Raw genomic sequence first — 13,766 nt, 5'->3', positions numbered from 1 at the left:
TAAATAAAAATTAAATAAAGGTGTAAAAATCGGCCAAATCGGTGTCCAAAAATACAGATTTCTGATTGTTATGAAAACTTGAAACTTCCGATTAATCGGTCGACCTCTAATCTGTATTCCCAGTCATGTGAAATCCATAGATGAGGGCCTAATGAATTAATTTAATTTGGACTGATTTCCTATGAACTGTAACTCAGTAAAATCTTTGAAATTGTTGCACATTTTATATTTTTGTTCCGTGTAAAAGAATTGAAGCCCGCACACTCATAAGCTCCACCATGTACCTTTTATTAATAAACAAACAACATTTCCATCCTGCTAGGATCTTTGTCAGGTCATTTCACAGGAAGTTTACCACACCAATATTTATAGACATAAGACAAGCACTAATTAGGGCGGTCTTTACATATTTAAGTTGAAAGGGGCAACGCAAAAACAATATACACGTAGTGTACAAAACATGCTCTTTCCATGACAGACTGACCAGGTGAATCCAGGTGAAAGCTATGATCCCTTAATGCTGTCACTTGTTAAATCCACTTCAATCAGTGTAGATGAAGTGGAGGATACAGGTTAAAGAAAGATTTTTAAACCTTGAAACAATTGAGACATTTATTGTGTGAATATTATACCTGTATAACCATTCAAATCAGGTAAACAAAACGTATGTTGCAATACCCAACAGTGGTTGTCATAATGATACATGAATCAGATGGTGTTCCCAGGAAATGGCTTTTGGGAAAGTCCTCATTAAGCCCCTTTGGAGACATGGTTTCCAATCGGAATATCCAGTAGGATTCTTTTTGCAAAAGAAGTCTATAGATTTTTTTTTTCTCCCCTCCCTCGCCTCAGGACTTTGACATGCTCGATACAATGTACTAATGAGGCAACATTGTGTCTGGCAGGCATAAAGTGCATAGCGACTGGACTTTTGGTGTCTTGGTTTCTGATGCGACTCCTGCTTGGATATGCGTGACATGTGGGTGTGGGACACTTCCTGTGAAATGACCTGAGGAAGATCCTAGCAGGATCAATACGTTTTGTTTTTTAATGAAGGTAAGTGGTGGAGCTTATGAGTGTGCTGGCTCTTTTGTGTGTGTTTTTCTACCGACCTTTTTCCGGCACCGCACGCCAATAAACGATGTGTGTTTGATCACACTTTACTACCTCCCTAGTCAATACAGTACTTGCTATGCAGTGTCAGTGGACGCTAGACATGTTGGGTCAAATGAGGAGCACATAAACACAGCTTTACCCTAGGTTCCTGGAATACAATTGCTCCTGCACTGGGATAACAAATCTAATGAATGCAAATGTTGTTTTCATATCAAGTTGGAGTATTTGAAATGGCTCAGGCAGACTGTTCTCTTTTTATGACATGCTATGGGCTGAGTGGCGAGGCTATGTCCTGGTGATGATGATAAGCTTGTGTTGCGCGTCCTTCCTATTCACCCAGTGAGGCTCCAGCCTCTAGCACACTGGCCGTTTTCTAGGAGCTACTCTCTCATTTGGCACTCAGCAAAACTGGGTACAAACACACACACTCACTTCCCTCTTTTGATTTTCTGTGGTTCTAACTATCTGGAAGATTTGTGTGGCCGCTATTTAAGTTTTTCCCGGGTATAACCCACAGATTTGGCATGGGAGCTGGCCTGGAACCATGCAAAACGACTTGGAAAGGCCTTGCATTGCCCTCTCCCACTGAAAAGACATCCGTTGGCTCTGTATGTCTGGGTTATCCTCTGCCATAAACCTGTATCTATTCTATGAGAGGATCAGTGATATGGTTCAGTGATATTCAAGCTAGGCGATGGACTTGCGTGTTGCTCTTTGTAAATGATTAGATGGCTGTTATTGTTTTGAAGTTCCTCTTGCAATCATCACTATTTCTTGGCATTACACAGAAGGGTTGTTGTTTTTTGTGTGGAGATTTAGGCCTAGATTTAGGTGTGGATTTCTGAAAGTTGTGGACCTTCCTTAGGCCACTGTCTAGTAGGCTAAGGGGTGTTGAAATGATTGAAATGTAACCTTCCTGTCCCATCTCTCTCCAGGCTGTGATCTGCTATGATTCTGTCATCCTGAAGGCAGAAGGGAAGGTAGAGCCAGAGATGTTCTGCCAGCTGGGCCACTTCAACCTCCTCCTGGAGGACTATCCAAAAGGTGAACATGCATGCACGCACGCACGCGCGCGCGCACACACACACACACACACACACACACACACACACACACACACACACACACCAGACATTTGAGTTGATTGACAGATCACATCCTGAATTTAAGCTGTACCGATTTGCTGTAAATGTCTGAATTGCAGCTGACATTCAGCAAATCAATTTAGGCTACTGCAGCCCTTTTAGTTTTGTCCTTAATGTAACAGCAATGCTTTTGTATGTTTGGCAGAATGTAGTATTTTGACATTGGGATTTAAAGCAGCAGCAGCCGCCAGCCAGACTACACGCCTTCGCACTTCGCACTCGCACAAAAAGACTGGGAAATTATATACTAGACTGCCATGTTTGCATGTGGAGTAGGGGATGTAAGAAATTTTAAAATGTTCTTAACGTTTAAACAGCCATTTACTTGGTTTTCTGGTTAAAACGATAAGAAAAACCCATAAAATTCCACGTGAATTCACAATGCATCTGCACTGCTGCCAGCAACGGTCTGGGTGTCACGGTGCATCCCTTTCAGATGGTTAAGCATTGCACCTGTACTACCTTTACTGTACCTCACTTCCACATCTCAAAGTTTGCATTTCCTTCTCATTTAACTTCTCAAAGTGTTGCCATACAGGACTTTGCTGCTGTTGCTTGCCTTTCTTTGCCATTTTTCCAACTTTTAACGACAATGACGTAGTGGTGGAGAGTCGACTCCAAAATAATTGATTCCTCCACTCCTGGCACGTCGACTCCCAGTGTTGACTCCAGGCCTTCATTGCCTATCGTCTAGTTAGGTTATAACACAGGAAATATGTTTTGTGACCAGTGCACTGATTATAATTTTGTGAAAAAACAAACACTCTTTTTTTCTTCAGTTATGGATTTTTGTTAACGTTAAAGATCCCAATTTCGTTTAAATGTTCACACCCTTAATGTGGAGTGGTCTGCTCTCTCTGTTGTCACACTTGATTGTCTGAGCATTCTCTCCTCTGCCGTTATGCAATTCCACTGCCATTGTCTGTAGATGGCTCTAGGCTTTCTATGACTAAAAGTCTGACGGAGTTGCCTAAAGATGTCTCTAGTATTCTTAAATTTTTTTGTGTGTGTTTTCTGGAATGCGTGCTTATTGGGTGTGTTAACTTCAAATAACGGTTTCTTTTAATGCCTTGGGCAGAAATTCAGTCCAATATTGCTTGAGGTAGTGGCACCACAAGATTGAATGGAAAGAATCTGTGTTATGGAGATGGTGAAATGTAAACTTATTGTAACCCCATTGTATTTGTCTTCACTTCTCTTTCTCTCTCAGCATTATCTGCATACCAGAGATACTACAGTTTACAGTCGGACTACTGGAAGGTGAGTGGCTACTTAAACAGCATGTATCCAAGTAGGTCTAGGTGTTGACTGCTGATGACCCCTGGTTCTCTTGGCATAAAACAACTGTGATGATGATAAAGAATGGAGTTATGGAGTTAGACAAGGGCAGCTGTTCTCCAGTAGCTGGGTCACCTCATAGGTCAAACTTGGTGAGACAGTTTGACCTAGCCAGGCCAGTCACCAGCTCTCTGGTGGTGTGGCTTCTCCCTGTTCCCAGTGTGGGTGGATAAGAGATGGGTGGATGTTAAAGTTTCAGTCTGCAGTGGTGCCCATTGGAGGGTGAGAGGATGTGTTGGGGGTGTGACAGTGATGGGGGCAGACAGTGTTGGGTTTCACTGCTGCAGAGCTGGGAGAGAGTTGGAGGATCTATCCTGTGCTGGGGTTAGGGAGCTGGGACAGGGGCTCCCTGGGAGAGAGGGCTGGGGTTAGGGAGCTGAGACAGGGGCTCCCTGGGAGAGAGGGCTGGGGTTAGGGAGCTGGGACAGGGGCTCCCTGGGAGAGAGGGCTGGTGTTAGGGAGCTGAGACAGGGGCTCCCTGGGAGAGAGGGCTGGGGTTAGGGAGCAGGGACAGGGGCTGCCTGGAAGAGAGGGCTGGGGTTAGGGAGCTGCATGGGAGAGGGGGCTTGGGCTTGAGACCAGCATAAGGAAGGGCTGAAACCGGAGCAGGATGGCAGGTTGAACTAAGAGGGAGAGCAGTCTGGAAGAAATGGTTAAAACATTGACTGAACTTAACTGGGTCTCTCTGTATCTCATGGGATAGATACAGTTGAAGTCGGAAGTTTACATACACCTTAGCCAATTACATTTAACCTCAGTTTTCACAATTCCTGACATTTAATCCTAGTAAAAATTCCCTGTCTTAGGTCAGTTAGGATCACCACTTTTATTTTAAGAATGTGACATGTCAGAATAATAGAAGAGAGAATGATTTATTTAAGCTTTTATTTCTTTCATCACATTACCAGTGGGTCAGAAGTGTACATACACTCAATTAGTATTTGGTAGCATTGCCTTTAAATTGTTTAACTTGGGTCAAACGTTTCGAGTAGCCTTCCACAAGCTTTCCACAATAAGTTGGGTGACTTTTGGCCCATTCCTCCTGACAGAGCTGGTGTAACTGAGTCAGGTTTGTAGGCCTCCTTGCTCGCACATGCTTTTTCAGTTCAGCCCACACATTTTCTATGGGATTGAGGTCAGGGCTTTGTGATGGCCACTCCAATACCATGACTTTGTTGTCCTTAAGCCATTTTGCCACAACTTTGGAAGTATGCTTGGGGTCATTGTCCATTTGGAAGACCCATTTGCGACCAAGCTTTAACTTCCTGACTGATGTCTTGAGATTTTCTAAGCTGTTTAAAGGCACAGGTTGAAAAACAAGTTTTAATGACTCCAACCTAAGTGTATGTTAACTTCCGACTTCAACTGCACATGAGATGAATGAATATGTAGGATAGACTAACAGGCTTTCAGAAACATCCTTACTCTGACTTATGCTTCCTCTCTGTTTCCTCTCAACTCACATATTGTCTCATCCTCACCCTTAAGTCTAGAAAGAGCTGAGAATAGCGGCGTTTTAGAAAACAGGGGGTTTTCTAAAACCCAGCTATTCTCAGCTTTTTCTAGACTTAACATTTTTGAGGGCTGGTGGAAGCATTATTAGTTTGTTCGTTCCTTCCTTCCTGTCCTGCTCTCTCCTCAGTCCAAGCTTCATAGATGGTGCAGTCAGTCTTCTCACGCTCTCTCGTGTTTTGGTAGTGAAGCGCTCTGAATGGCATTGTTATGTACAGTATTTACCTCTGATTGGTATTGAACGTGCAATTAGTTTTCCACTTGATTTATGTGTTTGAGTAGGTGATGTGGTTAGAGATTTAACACCTCTACCGGTTTCAGTTCTGACTATTACTACAGTTTGTTATATGAAACTGGGCCACAACAGTTACCCCTGAAAGGTGAATTTCAGACTCATTTGAAATGAACTGAAGTATGTATTTGGGCCTCTACTCTACCAGTTACCCTATGGACATACAGTAGAATGCACCTTAATCCTTTCAGGGATGAGGGGGCTACTGTTTCTGTCTATGTTAACCTGTCTAGGACTGGGGTTCCCCGGAACCCCGTTCCTGCTAGCGGAACCCCTCGCCAACAGCCAATAAAATTGCAGAGCGTCAAACATACAAGTATTAGGCACCATTTTAAAGATAAAATTCTCGTTAATCCAGCCACAGTGTCTGATTTCAATAATGCTTTATAGCGAAAGCTCCACAAACGATTATGTTAGGTCACCACCAAGTCACAGATAAACCCAGCCATTTTTCCCACCAAAGAGAGGAGTCACAAAAAGCACAAATAGAGATACAATTAATCACTAACCTTTGATGATCTTCATCAGATGACACTCATAGGACTTCATGTTACACAATACATGTATGTTTTGTTCGGTAAAGTTAATATTTATATCCAAAAATCTTATTTTACATTGGCGTGTTAGATTCAGTAGTTCCAAAACATGCAGTGATATTGCATAGAGCCACATGAATTCACAGAAATACTCATAATAAATGTTGATGAAAATACAGCTATTATACATGAAACTTTAGATACACTTCTCCTTAATGCAACCGCTGTGTCAGATTTCAAAAAAGCTTTACGGAAAAAGCATAAACTGAGAACGGCGCTCAGAGCCCAAACCAGCCAGAGAAATATACGCTGTGTTGGGTAGTCAACATTATTCATATTATTCATATATAAATATTCACTTACCTTTGATGATCTTCATCAGAATGCACTCCCGGGAATCGCAGTTCCACAATAAATGCTTGTTTTGTTCGATAATGTCCATCATTTATGTCCATTTATGCCAATAGCTTCTTTTGTTAGGGCGTTTGGTAAACAATCCAAAAGCGCGATCTGGTCGATTCGGACGAAACGTTCAAAAAGTTATATTACAGGTTGAAGAAACTTGTCAAACTAAGTATAGAATCAATCTTTAGGATGTTTTTATCATAAAAGTTCAATACTGTTCCAACCAGAGAATTCCATTGTCTGTAGAATTGCCCTGGAACGAGAGCAACCTCTCAAGTGAAAGCGCGTGACTGAGAACGAGGCTGTAGGCAGACCCCTTAGTAAAACATCTCCCATCCGGCCCACCTTCACATGAGCATCCTGAAACCACGTTCTAAAGATGGTTGACATCTAGTGGAAGCCTTAGGAAGTGAGAAATAACCCATATTCCACTGTGTATTCGATAGGGGTGAGTTCAAAAACTACAAACCTCAGATATCCCACTTCCTGTTTGGAATTCTTCTCAGGTTTTGGCCAGCCATATGAGTTCTGTTATACTCACAGACATCATTCAAACAGTTTTAGAAACTTCAGAGTGTTTTCTATCCAATACTAATAATAATATGCATATATTAGCATCTGGGACTGAGTAGGAGGCAGTTCACTCTGGGCATGCTATTCATCCAAAAGTGAAAATGCTGCCCCCTATCCGAAACAAGTTAACTAAACCATATCTGGTGCAGTAATATAGTGACAGTTTTGTGGTGTGTAGGTTTGTTTCACCAGGTATGTTTCTCTACCTGAGCAGGTGTGACTGGAGAAGCAGATTAACCCCTGCAGACTCCCCACAGGGAACTGGCACAGGGAGATGTTTATGTGTTAGCCATTGACCTTTGAGCCTCTAATACTTTCCAGTGAGATTGCTCAACCAGGACTTAATGTTATTAGGGCTCTGGTTGGTTTCATGGCCTATGTTGTTTAAACTTGAGTGAGTAATCAGTGTTGTTCAGTCACGGCATCTTTAAAAAAATATATTTAAAAAATGATGTTTGAGAAATAAGTACTCAGGGTGCTGTTTCTGCCACTCATTGTTTTCTCCCCCTCTCTTTCAGAATGCTGCCTTTTTATATGGCCTTGGTATGGTTTACTTCCATTACAACGCATTTCAGTGGTAAGTAGCTGCATATCCTGAGTATTTTCCATTGCACTCTAGTGCATTTTATTGGCTAGAGACCTGAGACCTATATTTGCTTCACTATTTCAGCAATTCATGACCTCATGGGCTTCGAAATGAGTCCTGAAATTGTGTGGTAATACAATACATTTGTCTAGCTATTGTATATTCTTTACTGTGTGTTTGCATTTAACCCATACCTGACTGGTGGGAGTGACTGTTGAAGAATAGGCTATCTGTTATCTTGTCGGAATTACTGTGTCAGTCATGCATTCAGCCTATCAGCCTGTCATGGCTTTATATGACGTTTTGTTTTTCGAAGAATGTTGCCATTTACTGCTTCTGACACTTTTAGGCCAAATATAGCCTAGAATACTGCTTACAGCAAATATAGCCTAGAACACTGCTGACAGCAAATATAGCCTAGAACACTGCTGACGGCAAATATAGCCTAGAACTCTGCTGACAGCAAATATAGCCTAGAATGCTGCCGACAGCAAATATAGCCTAGAACGCTGCTGACAGCAAGTATAGCCTAGAACGCTGCCGACAGCAAATATAGCCTAGAACGCTCCGACAGCAAATATAGCCTAGAACGCTGCTGACAGCAAGTATAGCCTAGAACGCTGCTGACAGCAAGTATAGCCTAGAACGCTGCGACAGCAAATGTATAGCCTAGAACGCTGCTGACAGCAAGTATAGCCTAGAACGCTGCTGACAGCAAGTATAGCCTAGAACGCTGCCGACAGCAAATATAGAATGAGCCACCTTTGAAAATGTTATATGCAGAGAGACTAGAGCCTGTTGGTGCTTCAGGGGAGTTGGGATGAGGGACTTTGGTGACAGTTCAGGGAAAGGAAATCCTTCACTGTATAAAGTCGTGGCCAAAAGTTTTGAGAATGACACAAATATAAATTTTCACAAAGTCTGCTGCCTCAGTTTGTATGATGCCAATTTGCATATACTCCAGAATGTTATGAAGAGTGATCAAATGAATTGCAATTAATTGCAAAGTCCCTCTTTGCCATGCAAATGAACTGAATCCCCCAAAATAATTTCCACTGCATTTCAGCCCTGCCACAAAAGGACCAGCTGACATCATGTCAGTGATTCTCAGTGATTCATCATTGTTCTTCCTTTGTCAACCATGGTTTCCTGCAAAGGAAACACGTGCCGCCATCATTGCTTTGCACAAAAAGGGCTTCACAGGCAAGGATATTGCTGCCAGTAAGATTGCACCTAAATCGACCATTTATCGGATCATCAAGAACTTCATGGAGAGCGGTTCAATTGTTGTGAAGAAGGCTTCACGGCCCCCAAGAAAGTCCAGCAAGCGACAGGACCGTCTCCTAAAGTTGATTCAGCTGCGGGATCGGGGCACCACCAGTACAGAGCTTGCTCAGGAATGGCAGCAGGCAGGTGTGAGTGCATCTGCACGCACAGTGAGGTGAAGACTTTTTGAGGATGGCCTGGTGTCAAGTTGGGCAGCAAAGAAGCCACTTCTCTCCAGGAAAAACATCAGGGACAGACTGATATTCTGCAAAAGATACAGGGATTGGACTGCTGAGGACTGGGGTAAAGTAATTTTCTCTGATGAATCCCCTTTCCGATTGTTTGGGGCATCCGGAAAAAAGCTAGTCCGGAGAAGACAAGGTGAGCGCTACCATCAGTCCTGTGTCATGCCAACAGTAAGACCATTCATGTGTGGGGTTGCTTCTCAGCCAAGGGAGTGGGCTCACTCACAATTTTGCCTAAGAACACAGCCATGAATAAAGAATGGTACCAACACATCCTCCGAGAGCAACTTCCCCCAACCACCCAGGAACAGTTTGATGACGAACAATGCCTTTCCCAGCATGATGTAGCACCTTGCCATAAGGCAAAAGTGATAACTAAGTGGCTCGGGGAACAAAACATCGATATTTTGGGTCCATAGCCAGGAAACTCCCCAGACCTTGTGGTCAATCCTCAAGAGGCGGGTGGACAAACAAAACCCCACAAATTCTGACAAACTCTACGCATTGATTATGCAAGAATGGGCTGCCATCAGTCAGGATGTGGCCCAGAAGTTAATTGACAGCATGCCAGGGCAGATTGCAGAGGTCTTGAAAAAGAAGGGTCAACACTGCAAATATTGACTCTTTGCATTAACTTAATGTAATTGTCAATAAAAGCCTTTGACACTTATGAAATGCTTGTAATTATACTTCATTATTCCATAGTAATATCTGACAAAAATATCTAAAGACACTGAAGCAGCAAACTTTGTGGAAATTAATATTTCTGTCATTCTCAAAACTTTTGGCCACGACTATATATGCTCAAGTAATGGTCATGAGAAGGTTAAAGTGTGGGGAGAGGAAGAGGATGTAGTGTGATATGCTGTGTTGTTGTGTGTGTGTGGGGGGGTGTATTTCTCTGCAAACTAACACACTCACATGTGTACGCACACATGCACACACACTCAGTCTTGACAGGGATGGCTTGGTTTTGATGCTGTCGACGCGCGCACACACTGCAGTCGGTGCTCTGTCTGTGTAATCCAGTTCACGGTCGTCGTTGTCTCTCACTGTTTTCTCCCACTGCTAAAGCTGGTATTTAACCCCCTAAATTTAAATATAAGTTTCATAATAATACAAAATTCCATAAAATCCTGTCAGTTTAAGCTAAAGATATCAGTTTGGCATTGGATGCGTCTCAATCCGCCAGTGTCGCACTTCGCATCTGCGGGTGAAAGGTCTTCTCACGAAAATGTCTGTAGCGTCCAATGGTTTGACCTGCGAACAACCTCTCTATGGAACGGGGATATTCTCACTAACATGATGGTGTTCTCCGTTTTGTTCTATTGCGCCCAGAAGTCACGGGACTTGTCTGAAGGTAACCGGTGCCGATTTAAAAAAAAAAAAAAAAGAAGAAGAATGGAAGTATGAATGTAGTTTTGTGCCTACCCCAAAAAATAGGTTTAATGTGTGGGGGGAAAAGTGTGTGTGTGTGTGTAATACATACATACATACATACATACATACATACATACATACATACATACATACACACAGTACATTTGGAAAGTATTCAAACCCCTTGAATACTTCCACATTTTGTTACATTACATCCTTATTCTTAAAATGATTAAATAAAAAAAATTCCTCATCAATCTACACGCAAAACCCCATAATGACAAAGCGAAAACAGGGTTTTAGAAATTGTACAAATAAAAAGATTTCCTTATTTACATAAGTATTCAGACCCTTTGCTATGAAACTCGAAGATGAGCTCAGGTGCATCCTGTTTCCATTGATTATCCTTGAGATGTTTCTACAACTTGATTGGAGTCCACTTATGGTAAATTCAATTGATTAGACATGATTTGGAAAGGTACACACCTGTCTATATAAGGTCCCACAGTTGACAGTGCATGTAAGCAAAAACCAAGTCACGAGGTCGAAGGAATTTTCCGTAGAGCTCTGAGACAGGATTGTGTCGAGGCACAAATCTGCGGAAGGGTACCAAAAAATTTCTGCAGCATTTTAGGTCCCCAAGAACACAGTGGCCTCCATCATTCTTAAATGGAAGAAGTTTGGCACCACTTCTTAGAGCTGGCTGCCCGGCCAAACTGAGTAATTGGGGGAGAAGGGCCTTGGTCAGGGAGGTGACCAAGAACCTGATGGTCACTCTGACAGAGCTCCAGAGTTCCTCTGTGGAGATGAGATTACCTTCCAGAAGGACAACCATCTCTGCAGTACTCCACCAATCAGGCCTTTATGGTAGAGTGGCCAGACAGAAGCCACTCCTCAGTAAAAGGCACATGACAGCCCGCTTGGAGTTTGCCAAAGGGCACCTAAAGGTTCTCAGACCATGAGAAACAAGATTCTCTGTTCTGATGAAAGCAAGATTGAACTCTTTGCTATGAATGCCAAGCTTCACGTCTGGAGGAAATCTGGCACCATCCCTACGGTGAAACGTGGTGGCAGCATCATGGTTTGGGGATGTTTTTGTTTTGCCATTATGGGGTACTGTGTGTAGATTGATTAGGGGAAAAAACATGTAATCAATTTTAGAAGAAGGCTGTAACGTAACAAAATGGGAAAAGTCAAGGGGTCTGAATTTGTTCCGTGTGTGTGTGGTGTGTGTGTGTGCGCATACACTCTACTGGTCAAACGTTTGGACACACCTAACTAAGGGTTTTTCTTTGTTTTTACTATTTTCTACATTGTAGAATAATAGTGAAGACATCAACACTATGAAATAACAAAAATGCAATCATGTATTAACCAAAAAAGTGTCAAACAAATGAAAATGTGTTTTATATTTGAGATTCTTCAAATAGCCACCCTCTTGGCATTTTCTCAGCCAGCTTCACCTGGATGCTTTTCCAACAGTCTTGAAGGAGTTACAGAAATGCACATGCAGAGATCATCCGTTCAGCCACATCGCATCTCACAAAGACACGGCGGTTGGAACCAAAATCTCCAATTTGGAGTCTAGACCAAAGAACAGATTTCCACTGGTCTAATGTCCATTGCTTGTGTTTGTTTCTTGGCCCAAGCAAGTCTCTTCTTCTTATTGGTGTCTTTTAGTAATGGTTTCTTTGCAGTAATTCAACCATGAAGAACTGATTCACACAGTCTTCTCTGAACAGTTGATGTTGAGCTGTCTGTTACTTGAACTCTGTGTAGCATTCATTTGGGCTGCAATTTCTGAGGCTGGTAACTCTAATGAAGTTATCCTCTGCAGCAGAGGTAACTCTGGGTGTTCCTTTATTGTGATGGTCCTCACGAGAGCCAATTTCATCATATGATGATTTTTGCGCTAGCACTTTTCTGGATTGACTGACCTTCATGTCTTAAAGTAATGATCGACTGTCGTTTCTCTTTGCTTATTTGAGTTGTTCTTGCCATAATATGGACTTGGGTCTTTTACCAAATAGGGCTATCTTCTTTATACCACCCCTACCTTGTCACAACACAACTGATTGACTCAAATGCATTAAGAAGGAAAGAAATTCCACAAATTAACTTTTTAAAAGGCATACCTGTTAATTGAAATGCATTTCTGGTGCCTACCTCATGAAGCTGGTTGAGAGAATGCCAAGAGTGTGCAAAGCTGTTATCAAGGCAAAAGGTGGCTACTCAAATATAAAATATATTTTGATTTAACMCTTTTTGTTTACTACATGATTCCATATGTGTTATTTCATAGTTTTGATGTCTTCACTATTATTATACATTATAAAATAAAAAATCTCGAATGAGTAGGTGTTCTAAAACCTTTTAGCTGTAGTATATGTGTGTGTGTGTGTGTGTATATTTTTTATTATTATTTTTATTTAACCTTTTTTATTTAACTAGGCAATTCAGTTACGAACAAATTCTTATTTACATTGACGGCCTACCCCGGCCTAACCCAGATGACGCTGGGCAAATTGTGCCCGCTCTATTTGACTCCCAATCACTGCCGGATGTGATACAGCCTGGATTCGAACCAGGGACTGTAGTGATGCCTCTTGCACTGAGGTGCAGTGCCTTAGACCACTGCGCCACCCGGTGCAATTTAATTCAAAAATAGAATTCCTAGATTTATGACAGACACTTCATAACCTTGTTTCTTCCGACTTTATTTACTGTCCTTTTTGCCATTTATGAATGTGTTATTCAATGTGTTTCTATGGCTTTAGTAGTAATGGCCCAAAATCTATATTTTATCCAATTTTTAAAACATTATACCTAAAGTTGACTTAAAATTCAAAATCAGATAGCTAAATGATCCATAGTATGACCCTTTTTTAAAACCATTCCAGATGTCAGTTTAGCACCCCCTTCCCCCAACGTCTTAGACTATGGAATTAAAACAATGGTTTTGGAGCGAGAGAATATACACTGTTTTTTTCCATTTTCAAGCAGCTAGAAAACCGTAGGAGAGGTTCCACTATAAATTACTAACTGAATAATTCAAATCACAAAAGTGATTTCCTACGTTGCACCAGAGGAGTAGTAACTAAATACCCTGGGGAATGTATTACTGTACTTGGGTCCTTGTTGAGTAAGTGCTTTGCTGAGGCTGTGTAGTGCTGCTAGGTGTCTGTGGCATTGCCTGATATTGACTACTGTAGGTCCCCTTTCTCCCTGTCTAGGCCAGTGCAGCCCCCCTCCTCAGAGGCCCAGGCAGGACAGAGAAGGTAGGCCCCCTCTATTAGTTTCCATAGGGAGTAATACTGCGAGGATGTGTCTTTGATGCACCTGGCTGTCATCTTGTATCTAAATGTTGTCTAG

General features: G+C 42.0%; 1 protein-coding gene across 3 annotated transcripts in view; it reads left to right on the top strand.

Moving 5' to 3' along the window:
* Nucleotides 1-13,766, top strand: part of kdm6a (lysine (K)-specific demethylase 6A) — an 85,176-nt gene that overhangs the window by 7,783 nt on the left and 63,627 nt on the right. Inside the window, exons 3-6 of one of the 3 annotated variants that reach the window (XM_023980767.3) lie at nucleotides 2,052-2,160; nucleotides 3,472-3,521; nucleotides 7,436-7,494; nucleotides 13,628-13,672. In XM_023980767.3, coding sequence (XP_023836535.1) covers nucleotides 2,052-2,160; nucleotides 3,472-3,521; nucleotides 7,436-7,494; nucleotides 13,628-13,672 — 263 coding nt within the window. Of the gene's footprint in view, nucleotides 1-2,051; nucleotides 2,161-3,471; nucleotides 3,522-7,435; nucleotides 7,495-13,606; nucleotides 13,673-13,766 lie in introns of all 3 variants that reach the window. The other 2 variants (XM_023980766.3, XM_023980768.3) reach the window with 2 other exon arrangements.

The sequence above is a fragment of the Salvelinus sp. IW2-2015 genome, linkage group LG36, assembly GCF_002910315.2.
Source record: "Salvelinus sp. IW2-2015 linkage group LG36, ASM291031v2, whole genome shotgun sequence".
Lineage (NCBI taxonomy): Eukaryota > Metazoa > Chordata > Actinopteri > Salmoniformes > Salmonidae > Salvelinus > Salvelinus sp. IW2-2015.
This window is presented reverse-complemented; position numbering and strand designations above follow the sequence as displayed.